The 14036-nt window shown below is 62.4% G+C and overlaps 1 protein-coding gene across 1 annotated transcript in view; it reads left to right on the top strand.

The window, feature by feature from the left end:
• The first annotated feature begins 4221 nt into the window (after positions 1-4221).
• The window catches only part of FAM171B (family with sequence similarity 171 member B), a 39836-nt gene continuing 30021 nt past the window's right edge, over positions 4222-14036 (top strand). The window contains exon 1 of the mRNA XM_080669348.1: positions 4222-4521. Within this exon, the coding sequence (XP_080525474.1) occupies positions 4332-4521 (190 nt within the window). The 5' untranslated portion in view covers positions 4222-4331. The remainder of the gene's footprint in view (positions 4522-14036) is intronic.

A 14036-nucleotide genomic window follows, 5' to 3' on the forward strand; every position in this document is an offset into this window, starting at 1 on the left:
TGTATGAGAGACATTCTTTCCTTTCCTTTACCTTTCTCTTGCGATGGTGATAATAATTCTGATTGAGTTCTTAATTCTGACGTGTACAACAATCAAAACACTTGTGCCACAATTACACCTGCGTTATGAAACCGTTATTCGTGGTTCGTTCTCATTCATACTTTTCTAGAAAGAGCACACGTAAGAAGAGAGGCTGCTGCTTCCTAAGAGGCTGTGGGCGGTTTTTCCAGCGAACCCTGACCCTGAGGGGGCCCTTCTGTGGGTGAGCAGTGTGGCGAGCTCAGCGGGTCATGAGGCACACGGTTCGGGAGGCGGCAGGCGCTCCTGGGGCAGGGGCAGCGCCCGGCACGGTGAGGACCAAGCCTCTCGGGTCCCTGGGCCTGGCCCGGTGCCACCTGCTTGTAGGTGGTAGTTTTTGTTTGTTTGTTTGTTTTTTTATATTTTATTGAATTTTTACAGAGAGGAAGGGAGAGGGATAGAGAGTTAGAAACATTGATGAGAGAGAAACATTGATCAGCTGCCTCCTGCACACCCACTACTGGGGATGTGCCCGCAACCAAGGTCCATGCCCTTGACCGGAATCGAACCCGGGACCCTTCAGTCCGCAGGCCGACGCTCTATCCACTGAGCCACACCGGTTAGGGCTTGTAGGTGGTAGTTTGATAAATAAAAAATATGTAAAATTGGAAGATGGAATATAGGGTCCAACATGGTGAATGACATGACTCACCCCTCAGCGTGCTGGCGCGTCACCCCTTCGACTGGCGGCCGTGAGGGTGGGCCATGCTGGCGGCTCACCGTGACTCCTGGTACGGACGGGCTTTCCCGGGGGGAGTCCCTGTCGCTGTCCTCGGGTGCCATGTCACAGCGTAACCAGGCCCAGAGGGTCTCCCGGCAGCAGGGGCTCAGTGACCCCAAACTGAATGGAGATGGGTCAGCGCTTGCTTAGCGGGAAGGCGAGGCTGCGGGCCATGCAGGGAAGTCCCTGGGGCCGGTCCCTCCCGCGTGTTCCTGCGGCTGGACACGACCCCCCTGGGGTCTGAAACTCTGCCATCTCCTGACGTGATGGGGAAGCCGGGGAGCCGGTCCCTGTGGTCGCTCCGTGCACCGGGCGAGGCCAGCGCGTGCTCTAACCCGGCGGGGCTCGCTTGCTCCGAGCTGGGCCGGCCCGGTGTTCGGGTGCCCGTGTGTAACAAGTGACCAACCCCCAATAAATGGGCCGCAGGTGCCATGTCTGTGGACAGACTTCCTTCGGTGACGCTTGGCTTTCTCACTCACGGGCGAGCAGGAGTGACCGCGGAAAGGCCGCCTGCGTGACGTGCTCCCCTCCTGCCTGAATTCTGAAGGTGCTGGCCAGGACGGGGGGCAGCAGAGCGGGTGTAGACAGACCGATGGACGCACCCGCCTGGAGCCAGGGCAGGAGGGCTGGAAATGAGCAGCCCCCGTGGGCCAGGGCGGCGTCTAACCAGGTACCGAGGAGTCTGGGGGGAGGACGGGCAGACAGCACACTGGATGCCGGCCCGGCCGGCGTGGCTCAGGGATGGAGCGTCGACCTGGGAACCAGGAGGTCAGGGTTCCATCCCGGGCAGGGCACAGGCCCGGGTTGCGGGCTCCATCCCCGGTGTGGGGTGTGCAGGAGGCAGCCGATCCACGATTCTCATCATTGATGGTTGGGACTGATGTTTTTATCACTCCATCCCTCTTCCTCTCTCTAAAAATCAGTAAAAACATTTTAAAAGTATATTAAAAAAAAAAAGAGAAGGAACTCTTACCTTTAAAAAATATATATCGGAAGCCAAAAAGCTTCTGAATTGGATCAAAAGTAGAACCTACAGTGTTGGAAGCTCAGTGGACCCCAGACGGGAACTCACAGAGAGCCGGACACGTCCTGGCCCAGCTGCTGAGACAGGTGAGAGGGGGCACCTATCGGCAGGACTGTCCCGGCTCCCGTCCCGCTCGGGGGGCACCTATCGGCAGGACTGTCCCGGCTCCTGTCCCGCTCGCTCGGGGGGCACCTATCGGCAGGACTGTCCCGGCTCCTGTCCCGCTCGCTCGGGGGGCACCTATCGGCAGGACTGTCCCGGCTCCTGTCCCGCTCGCTCGGGGGGCACCTATCGGCAGGACTGTCCCGGCTCCTGTCCCGCTCGCTCGGGGGGCACCTATCGGCAGGACTGTCCTGGCTCCTGTCCAGCTTGGATGGGGGGGTGAGGCTTGGGTCCTGATCTCCCTCGGGTGCAGGTGTCTGCGCGGAGCGGGGGAACGAAAGAAACCAGTTCTCTGCTCCCAACACCACGTGGTGGGACAGGCGTCTGACAACAATGACAGACGTTCGGGTTTAAAGAAGGAAAAAGTCCCTGATCCCAAGCAGTCTGAGAAGGGGGGGGGGGGGGGGGAGGGGGCAGGGGCGGGGACAGCCTCCAGTTAGTGTGACATGGTTCTGTGAGGAATTCTCTAGCTTGTGGGCCCACAGGGAGTCCCCCTCCCCCCATGAAGGGTCCACACGGAGCCCCCCTCCCCCATGAAGGGTCCACACGGAGTCCCCCTCCCCCATGAAGGGTCCACACGGAGTCCCCCTCCCCCATGAAGGGTCCACACGGAGTCCCCCTCCCCCATGAAGGGTCCACACGGAGCCCCCCCTCCCCCATGAAGGGTCCACACTGAGTCCCCCTCCCCCATGAAGGGTCCACACGGAGCCCCCCTCCCCCCATGAAAGTGTCCACACGGGGTCCCCCTCCCCCATGAAAGTGTCCACACGGGGTCCCCCTCCCCCATGAAAGTGTCCACACGGGGTCCCCCTCCCCCCATGAAAGTGTCCACACGGGGTCCCCCTCCCCCCATGAAAGTGTCCACACGGGGTCCCCCTCCCCCATGAAGGGTGCGCACGGAGTCCCCCTCCCCCCATGAAGGGTCCACACGGAGCCCCCTCCCCCATGAAGGGTCCACACGGAGCCCCCCTCCCCCATGAAGGGTCCACACGGAGCCCCCCTCCCCCATGAAGGGTCCACACGGAGCCCCCCTCCCCTATGAAGGGCAGCTGTGCCCACAGGGGTGCCCTCTGCTTTGCTGTCCTGTGGACCAGCTGGCGGTGCTCCTCCTGCGGATGCAAAGCTCAGGGGAGCGGGGGAGGGGGGTCCCCGGCGGGCGCTGGAGCACACTCGCCATTCCACTCGCCATCCGTGGGCAGTGTGTGTGGGCTCCCTATCTGCTCCGTTAGTTGATGGGTCTGATTCCACGTCATGTCCATGCTGTTGGCACTGCTTTGTTTTTATTTATTTATTATTTATTTATTTATATTTTATTTAATTTCAGAGAGGAAGGGAGAGGGAGAGAGAGAATCAAACATCAACCACGGACCGGCTGCCTCCTGCACGCCCCCCACTGGGGATGGAGCCCGCAACCCGGGCCTGTGCCCCTGACCGGGAACCCAACCGTGACCTCCTGGTTCATGGGTCAAGGGTCAACCACTGGGCCACGCCTGGGGGCAGGGTATGGTCTCCAGTTTTGTGGTTTTTTTGCTCAGGGTTGCTTTGGCTGCTCATGGTCTTGTGGTTTCCTATGAATCTTAGGGCTAAAAAAAGCATTTCTGTGGAAAATGCCCCTGACATGTTGAAAGGGACTGAGTGACCCTACAGACGCCTTAGGGGGTGCGGACTCGTCAGCAACGTCCCTCCCTGCAGCCGAGAGCAGGGGTGCCGGGTGCTGTCCCGGACCTGCGCCCCTTCCGCTGTCCCCGCTCCACAGGCTCTGCCCCGCCCCGCTCCGCGGAGGTTCACCGGCTCCTCTCCCCGGGCCTTGGACCGGGTCCTTCCCTCCCTGCTCTCTCCCCTCGGCCACTGTGGGTGCGCTCCTACCGGTCATTTCACCGAATCTGTTCATGGGTTCCGGCGCTTTGGGGGTTCGCACAGGCCTGGGCATCCGCGCAGGTGACCGGGTGCCGCGGGGCCGCAGGTGACCCGCCCCGCCCCGCCCCGCCCCGCGAGCACTTGCGCGAGGATGCGGGTCCCTCCTCCGGCGCCTCCCTCCTCCCCCTCCCCGCCCCTCCCTCCTCTGCCCCTCCCTCCTCCCCCTCCCCGCCTCTTCCCTTCTCCCTCCTCCCCCTCCCCGCCCCTCCCTCCTCCCCCTCCCCGCCCCTCCCTTCTCGCCCTCCCCGCCCCTCCCTCCCCCGCATCCCCCTCCCCTCTCTCCTCCCGCCCCTCCCTCCTTCCCTCCCCCGCCGGCCGGGAGCGCGCAGAAGCGCGGGGCGCAGGAGCGGAGCGGGCGCGGCGAACCGCAGCCCAGGGCGCCCGCCCGCCCGCAGCCCGCGATGTGCGCCGCGGCCCGGGCTCCCGGCCATGGCGAGGCTCCGGCGCGTGCCCTGCGCGCTGCTCCTGGGCCTGGCGCTGCTGCTGCGGGCGCGCCCGCTCCCCGCCGCCCAGCCCGGCCGCTCGGACCTCAGCCTCATCCAGCAGCGCCAGCGGCCGCGGGACCGGGCCGCGCAGGACCCGCCCGAGGGGCCTGGGGCCTCCGCCTCCCCGGCGCCAGGTAGGTCCCCGGCGCCTGACCCGCCGGCCATCCCCGGCCTCCTCGCCCCTTCCCCCGCCAGGCAGCGCCCCGCGGCCTCTCCCTGCCTCTCCCTCCCTGCCCAGCCCGGAGCCCCCTGCCCACCCCAACCCCCTGCCCAGCCCGGAGCCCCCTGCCCAGCCCGACCCCCCTGCCCAGCCCGACCCCCTGCCCAGCCCGACCCCCTGCCCACCCGGCCTCCCTGCCCAGTCCCGACCCCCTGCCCAGTCCCGACCCCCTGCCCACCCGGCCTCCCTGCCCAGTCCCGACCCCCTGCCCAGCGCGGAGCCCCCTGCCCACCCCGACCCCCTGCCCACCCGGCCTCCCTGCCCAGCCCAGACCGCCTGCCCAGCCGGCCTCCCTGCCCACCCTGGACCCCCCTGCCCACCAGGACTGGGCGCTGCTTTGGTGGGGAGTCTGCCTGGGGGTGAGGAGCTTTCTGGGAAGCAGCAGGCACTGCAGTGGGTGCGGAGGGGGCGGGAGGGGGAGCCAGTGCTGCCTCGATTGATCTTTTCCTCCCTCCCTCTTCCTGAATGATTCCCCTGCGGGGCTGTGCACACACACACACTCACACACAGAGACACACACACTCACACACAGATACACACACACACAGATACACACACACAGACACACACTCACACACACTCGTACACACAGACACACACACAGATACACACACACACACAGATACACACACACACTCACACACACAGATACACACTCACACACACTCGTACACACAGACACACACACAGATACACACACACACAGATACTCACACACACTCATACACACAGACACACACACTCACAAAGATACACACAGACACACACACTCACACATGCACTCATACACAGACACACACACACACACTCAAAGATACACACACAGACACACTGAAACACACACTCACACAGAGACACACACTCACAGAGACTCACACACACACAGCCACACAGACACACTCAGACAAGCTCACACACACTCACACTCTCACACACTCATGCACGCACACACACACACACTCTCACACACACACACGTGGCTCTCACACTCACACACTCACATTCACACACAGACACACTCACGTACACACATTCTCACACACTCACACTCTCACACACACACTCATGCACACACACACACACACACTCTCTCACACTCACACACACACACTCACACATGGCTTTCACATTCCTTCAGCATCCTGTTCTGAATCCGTTTTTGTCCCACAGACGAATAATCTTGCAGGAGACACCTCACACCCTGGTCCCCACCTCCCCGCCCGCCTGCTGTGTTTAAATGTAGACACGGGAGAAAAAGTCTTGGTTTTCCTTTATTTCTTCTTATTCCGGGAAGGGTGTAAGGCAGTTTGCAAGAATCCCTCCAGGATGCAATGTAACAGCACCAGGAGCGAGCTGGTGATGGGGGAGGGGGAGGGGGAGGGGGAGGGGCAGAGGGGATGAAGCCCTGGGGATGCTGGCACAGCCAGGCCCCACCCTCCCCCAGGGGACCCTCCTGACCTGTTAGTGGAACTTAGGAGGCAGGGTCCCAGCGCCCTCCAGCCAGGGTGACTGTCGCCCTCAGTTCTCCTCCGTCCTCCCCATTAACCCGCTCCGCAGGAGCTGGACTCTCCATGTTACTAGCCTCTCCCCACCCCCACCCCATATGCCATCCCTGCTGCTCTTTGGAAAGAAAAAAAAAGCCATCGATTTGTTGGCGAATGGGCTGCGGTTTCTGCACAACCAGAGCGAATTAAGCATTTGTTTGTGTTTTTAAGTCCCGCCCAGTGACGTTCCCCCAGACGCTGGGAAGGAGATCTTTAAAGAGTGGAGCCAGCATCCCAGTGTGTGCTGCTGAGCCTCGTCCGAGAGCCATCCCAGGCACCCAGCCGGGATGGAGACACATCCATTGGGGTGCTTCCACCTGTAGGGGTGCTCTGAGCCTCCGAGAGCCATCCCAGGCACCCAGCCGGGATGGAGACACATCCATTGGGGTGCTTCCACCTGTCGGGGTGCTCTGAGCGTCCGAGAGCGATCCCAGGCACCCAGCCGGGATGCAGACACATTGGGGTGCTTCCACCTGTCGGGGTGATCTGAGCGTCCGAGAGCGATCCCAGGCACCCAGCCGGGATGGAGACACATTGGGGTGCTTCCACCTGTCGGGGTGCTCTGAGCGTCCGAGAGCCATCCCAGGCGCCCAGCCGGGATGGAGACACATCGGGGTGCTTCCACCTGTCGGGGTGCTCTGAGCGTCCGTCCGAGAGCCATCCCAGGCACCCAGCCGGGATGGAGACACAGCGGGGTGCTTCCACCTGTCGGGGTGCTCTGAGCCTCCGAGAGCGATCCCAGGCACCCAGCCGGGATGGAGACACATCGGGGTGCTTCCACCTGTCGGGGTGCTCTGAGTGTCCGAGAGCCATCCCAGGCACCCAGCCGGGATGGAGACACAACGGGGTGCTTCCACCTGTCGGGGTGCTCTGAGCCTCCGAGAGCCATCCCCAGGCGCCCAGCCGGGATGGAGACACAGCGGGGTGCTTCCACCTGTCAGGGTGCTCTGAGCCTCCGAGAGCCATCCCAGGCACCCAGCCGGGATGGAGACACAGCGGGGTGCTTCCACCTGTCGGGTGCTCTGAGCCTCCGAGAGCCATCCCAGGCACCCAGCCGGGATGGAGACACAGCGGGGTGCTTCCACCTGTCGGGGTGCTCTGAGTGTCCGAGAGCGATCCCAGGCACCCAGCCAGGATGGAGACACAGCGGGGTGCTTCCACCTGTCGGGGTGCCCTGAGTGTCCGAGAGCCATCCCAGGCACCCAGCCGGGATGGAGACACATCCATTGGGGTGCTTCCACCTGTCGGGGTGCTCTGAGCCTCCGAGAGCCACCCCAGGCGCCCAGCCGGGATGGAGACACAGCGGGGTGCTTCCACCTGTCGGGGTGCTCTGAGCGTCCGAGAGCGATCCCAGGCACCCAGCCGGGATGGAGACACATTGGGGTGCTTCCACCTGTCGGGGTGCTCTGAGCGTCCGAGAGCGATCCCAGGCACCCAGCCGGGATGGAGACACATTGGGGTGCTTCCACCTGTCGGGGTGCTCTGAGCGTCTGAGAGCGATCCCAGGCGCCCAGCCGGGATGGAGACACATTGGGGTGCTTCCACCTGTCGGGGTGCCCTGAGTGTCCGAGAGCCATCCCAGGCACCCAGCCGGGATGGAGACACATCGGGGTGCTTCCACCTGTCGGGGTGCTCTGAGCGTCCGAGAGCCATCCCAGGCACCCAGCCGGGATGGAGACACATCGGGGTGCTTCCACCTGTCGGGGTGCTGAGTGTCCGAGAGCCATCCCAGGCACCCAGCCGGGATGGAGACACATTGGGGTGCTTCCACCTGTCGGGGTGCTGAGCAAGGAGGGTCTGACCCCTCTCAGCAGTGCCTGGCGCTCCCACGTGGTCCGAGCTGACGGCACCCTGGACGGGCTTTCCCACGGGTTCTGTGACGGAGGGCTGAGGCCTGGTCGCCCGGCTGCCTGAGCTGTCGCTCACTTAAGGAAGTGGCGGGCAGGAGTGAGGGGCAGGAGTGAGGGGCAGGAGTGACGGGGGGCAGGAGTGGCGGGGGGCATTAGTGGGGGCAGGAGTGGGGGCAGGCGTGGCGGGGGGCAGGAGTGGGGGCAGGAGTGACGGGGGGCAGGAGTGGGGGCAGGAGTGACGGAGGGCAGGAGTGGGGGCAGGAGTGACGGAGGCGAGTTCATCACGTGGGACCCCCTCAGTTCCGAGGGAGAAGGCAGGGCTGTGGCCGGGGTGTGGTTGCAGTGTGTTTTCATTCGGTTTATCTTTGGGGAATAGGGAGTGGTTGTGACTGTGCATGTAGATGCGTGAGGAGGGTGCGTGTAGGTGCGTGAGGAGGGTGCGTGAGGAGGGTGCGTGTAGGTGCGTGAGGAGGGTGCGTGAGGAGCAGCCCTGGACATCTCCTATCTCGTGACGGGACGTCTGCACGGCTGCCTCCTGAATCCCTCTCGGAGGCGTGTTTTTGAGGAGGGCGGGGTGGGGCTTGCAGGCTCTGCCCGCCAATGAGGGAGATGAAGGAGCCACGGGCCGGGCCGTGGGTCACCCGAGCCGACAGGTCCCACCTGGGCATTTGCTTCGCTCGGAAACGCGGCTCCCTGGCCTGGCCGAGCAGAGCAGCAGCTGAAGGCGCTTTCCCCGATGGGATGTCCGCCTGTTGGGATGTCAGCGTGTTGGGATGTCAGCGTGTTGGGATGTCCGCCCGTTGGGATGTCCGCCCGTTGGGATGTCCGCGTGATGGGATGTCCGCCCGATGGGATGTCCGCCCGTTGGGATGTCCGCGTGTTGGGATGTCCGCGTGATGGGATGTCAGCGTGATGGGATGTCCGCGTGTTGGGATGTCCGCGTGTTGGGATGTCAGCGTGTTGGGATGTCCGCCCGTTGGGATGTCCGCGTGATGGGATGTCCGCCCGATGGGATGTCCGCGTGTTGGGATGTCCGCGTGTTGGGATGTCCGCCCGTTGGGATGTCCGCCCGTTGGGATGTCCGCGTGATGGGATGTCCGCCCGATGGGATGTCCGCCCGTTGGGATGTCCGCGTGTTGGGATGTCCGCGTGATGGGATGTCAGCGTGATGGGATGTCCGCGTGTTGGGATGTCCGCGTGTTGGGATGTCAGCGTGTTGGGATGTCAGCGTGTTGGGATGTCAGCGTGTTGGGATGTCCGCGTGTTGGGATGTCCGCCCGTTGGGATGTCCGCGTGATGGGATGTCCGCCCGTTGGGATGTCAGCGTGTTGGGATGTCAGCGTGTTGGGATGTCCGCGTGATGGGATGTCAGCGTGTTGGGATGTCAGCGTGTTGGGATGTCCGCCCGTTGGGATGTCCGCCCGTTGGGATGTCCGCGTGTTGGGATGTCCGCGTGATGGGATGTCAGCGTGATGGGATGTCCGCGTGTTGGGATGTCCGCGTGTTGGGATGTCAGCGTGTTGGGATGTCCGCGTGTTGGGATGTCCGCCCGTTGGGATGTCCGCCCGTTGGGATGTCCGCGTGATGGGATGTCCGCGTGATGGGATGTCCGCCCGTTGGGATGTCCGCGTGTTGGGATGTCCGCGTGATGGGATGTCAGCGTGATGGGATGTCCGCGTGTTGGGATGTCCGCGTGTTGGGATGTCAGCGTGTTGGGATGTCCGCGTGTTGGGATGTCAGCGTGTTGGGATGTCCGCGTGTTGGGATGTCCGCCCGTTGGGATGTCCGCGTGATGGGATGTCCGCCCGTTGGGATGTCAGCGTGTTGGGATGTCAGCGTGTTGGGATGTCCGCGTGATGGGATGTCCGCCCGTTGGGATGTCCGCCCGTTGGGATGTCCGCGTGTTGGGATGTCCGCGTGATGGGATGTCAGCGTGATGGGATGTCCGCGTGTTGGGATGTCCGCGTGTTGGGATGTCAGCGTGTTGGGATGTCCGCGTGATGGGATGTCAGCCCGTTGGGATGTCAGCCCGTTGGGATGTCCGCGTGTTGGGATGTCCGCCCGTTGGGATGTCCGCGTGATGGGATGTCCGCGTGTTGGGATGTCCGCCCGTTGGGATGTCCGCGTGATGGGATGTCCGCGTGATGGGATGTCAGCGTGATGGGATGTCAGCGTGATGGGATGTCCGCCCGTTGGGATGTCCGCCCGTTGGGATGTCCGCCCGTTGGGATGTCCGCGTGATGGGATGTCCGCGTGATGGGATGTCAGCGTGATGGGATGTCCGCGTGATGGGATGTCCGCGTGATGGGATGTCAGCGTGATGGGATGTCCGCCCGTTGGGATGTCCGCCCGTTGGGATGTCCGCGTGATGGGATGTCCGCGTGATGGGATGTCAGCGTGATGGGATGTCCGCGTGATGGGATGTCCGCGTGATGGGATGTCAGCGTGATCGGATGTCAGCGTGATCGGATGTCAGCGTGTTGGGATGTCAGCCCGTTGGGATGTCCGCGTGTTGGGATGTCCGCGTGTTGGGACGTCCGCCCGTTGGGACGTCAGCGTGTTGGGACGTCGGCGTGTTGGGACGTCCGCCCGTTGGGACGTCAGCGTGTTGGGACGTCAGCGTGTTGGGACGTCGGCGTGTTGGGACGTCGGCGTGTTGGGACGTCGGCGTGTTGGGACGTCCGCGTGATGGGACGTCAGCGTGTTGGGACGTCAGCGTGTTGGGACGTCAGCGTGTTGGGACGTCAGCGTGTTGGGACGTCAGCGTGATGGGACGTCAGCGTGTTGGGACGTCAGCGTGTTGGGATGTCAGCCCGTTGGGATGTCCGCGTGTTGGGACGTCAGCGTGTTGGGACGTCAGCCTGTTGGGACGTCAGCGTGTTGGGACGTCAGCCTGTTGGGACGTCAGCGTGTTGGGATGTCAGCGTGTTGGGATGTCAGCGTGTTGGGATGTCAGCCCGTTGGGACGTCCGCCCGTTGGGACGTCAGCGTGTTGGGACGTCAGCGTGTTGGGACGTCAGCGTGTTGGGACGTCAGCATGATGGGACGTCAGCGTGTTGGGACGTCGGCGTGTTGGGACGTCGGCGTGTTGGGACGTCGGCGTGTTGGGACGTCGGCGTGTTGGGACGTCCGCGTGATGGGACGTCAGCGTGTTGGGACGTCAGCGTGTTGGGACGTCAGCGTGTTGGGACGTCAGCATGATGGGACGTCAGCGTGTTGGGACGTCAGCGTGTTGGGACGTCAGCGTGTTGGGACGTCAGCGTGATGGGACGTCAGCGTGTTGGGACGTCAGCGTGTTGGGACGTCAGCGTGTTGGGATGTCAGCGTGTTGGGATGTCAGCCCGTTGGGATGTCCGCGTGTTGGGATGTCAGCGTGTTGGGATGTCAGCCTGTTGGGATGTCAGCGTGTTGGGACGTCAGCGTGTTGGGACGTCAGCCTGTTGGGACGTCAGCGTGTTGGGACGTCAGCGTGTTGGGATGTCAGCCCGTTGGGATGTCCGCCCGTTGGGATGTCAGCGTGTTGGGACGTCAGCGTGTTGGGATGTCAGCGTGTTGGGATGTCAGCCCGTTGGGATGTCCGCCCGTTGGGATGTCAGCGTGTTGGGACGTCAGCGTGTTGGGACGTCAGCGTGTTGGGACGTCAGCGTGTTGGGACGTCAGCATGATGGGACGTCAGCGTGTTGGGACGTCAGCGTGTTGGGACGTCAGCGTGTTGGGACGTCAGCCTGTTGGGATGTCAGCGTGTTGGGATGTCAGCCTGTTGGGATGTCAGCATGTTGGGATGTCAGCGTGTTGGGATGTCAGCGTGTTGGGATGTCAGCGTGCGGGAGGCAGGGCTCCACACGGCGAAGTGACAGGGTCCCCGCCCGAGGCCTCCGGGAGACCGGGCGGCCTGCTCTGGCCTGCTTTCCTCGCCTCACCCTCACGCCCCGGACGCCTTTTAAAACATTCTGTGGGACCCTTCCTGCCCTCCGCCCTCAGACTGGACACCGGACCCTGGAAATGGCCTGCAGAGGCCTCCCCCCCCGCCCCGAGCCTCCCCCCCCGCCCCCCCCACAGCCCCGACCCTCACCCCAACCCTCGCTCCCTCGCGGCAGCCACCCTGCCCCTTTGCCTCCGTTTGAATGTGGGCCGGGGCCCCGCACTTGCCTTTTCTGCCTGGAATCCTGGTGCTTCCAATCCTTCGGGTTTGCTCAGGTGTCGCTATAACAGAAAAGCCCTTTTTATTTATTTTACTAGAGGCCCGGTGCACGAAATTCGTGCATGGGGGGGTGTGTCCCTCAGCCCAGCCTGCACCCTCTCCAATCTGGGACACCTCGGGCCTAAACGGGCAGTCAGACATCCCTCTCACAATCCAGGACTGCTGGCTCCCAACTGCTCACCTGCCTTCCTGATTGCCCCTAACCGCTTCTGCCTGCCAGCCTGATCACCCCCTAACCAGCCCCTGCCAGCCTGGTTGATGCCTAACTGCTCCCCTGACAGCCTGTTTGTCCCTAACTGCCCTCCCCTGCAGGCCTGGTCACCCCTAACTGCCCTCTCCTGCAGGCCTGGTCCCCCCCAACTGCCCTCCCTTGCAGGCTTGATCACCCCCAACTGCCCTCCCCTGAAGGCCTGGTCACCCCTAACTGCCTTCCCCTGAAGGCCTGGTCATCCCTAACTGCCCTTCCCTGCAGGCCTGATTGCCCACAACTGCCCTCCCTTGCAGGCCTGGCCCCTCCCAATTGCCCTCCCCTGCTGGCCATCTTGTGGTGGCCATCTTGTGTCCACATGGGGGCAGGATCTTTGACCACATGGGGGCAGCCATCTTGTGTGTTGGAGTGATGGTCCATCTGCATATTACTCTTTTATTAGATAGGATTTTTTATTAGTTTTTTGGGGGGAGAGAGAGAGAGAGAAACACCCATGGGCTCCCTCCTGTGTGTCTCCCACTGGGTCAAGCCTGCAGCTGAGCCTGTGCCCTGACCAGGTTGACCCAGCAGCCTCTCTGTGCTTGGAGGACTCTCAGCCACCGAGCCCCTCGCCAGGGCAGGGGAGCTCTCCTGACCAGGGCACCCCGACAGGGAAAGCACCCCGATGTGTCTCCATCCTGGCTGGGTGCCTGGGTGCGAACCCATCCTCCGTGTGCCGTCCCTAACGATTCTCCCACGGCACGCAGGGTCCTCGGCTCCTAGAAGCCGGCCCCCTTACTGGATTGTAAGCTCTGTGTCGGCATCAACTTTGTTCTGTTCGCCGTGATACTAAACTGCAGGCCCGGTGCACACCATTCGTGCACAGGTAGGGTCCCTAGGCCTGGCCGGCGATCAGGGCCGAACGGGGCCTCCCTTCCTTCGTTCCGCACAGCCCCCTGGTGGTCAGCGCACGTCATAGCGAGCGATCAAACTCCCGGTCTCCCGGTCGAACTCCCAAAGGGACACTTTGCATATTAGCCTTTTATATATATATAGGTTGTTCTGCATGTCTCTCATACCTAAAAGAGCACCTGGTATGCCTAGGCAAGCATGGGTTTGTTGAATGAATGGATGGGTGAATGGATGGATGGATGGATGGATGGATGGATGGATGGATGAATGGATGAATGAATGGATGGATGGATGAATGGATGGATGGATGGATGGATGAATGGATGGATGGATGGATGGATGGATGGATGGATGGATAGATGAATGGATGGATGGATGGATGGATGGATGGATGGATGAATGAATGGATGGATAGATGAATGGATGGATGGATGGATGGATGGATGAATGGATGGATGGATGAATGGATGGATGGATGGATGGATGGATGAATGAATGACTGGATGGATGAACAAAAATGCTGGCATCAGGCCCAACCAGCGTGGCTCAGTAGTTGAGCTTCGACTTATGCACCAGTTGGTCACAGTTCGATTCCTGGTCAGGGCACAGGTCCAAGTGGCGGGCTTGATCCGCCAGCGTGGGGCGTGCAGGAGGCAGCCGATCCATGATTCTCTCTCCTCATTCATGTTTCTCCCTCTCCCTGTCCCTTCCTCTCTGAAATCAGTAAAAATATAT

This window comes from Plecotus auritus (assembly GCF_963455305.1).
Source record: "Plecotus auritus genome assembly, chromosome: 5".
NCBI lineage: Eukaryota > Metazoa > Chordata > Mammalia > Chiroptera > Vespertilionidae > Plecotus > Plecotus auritus.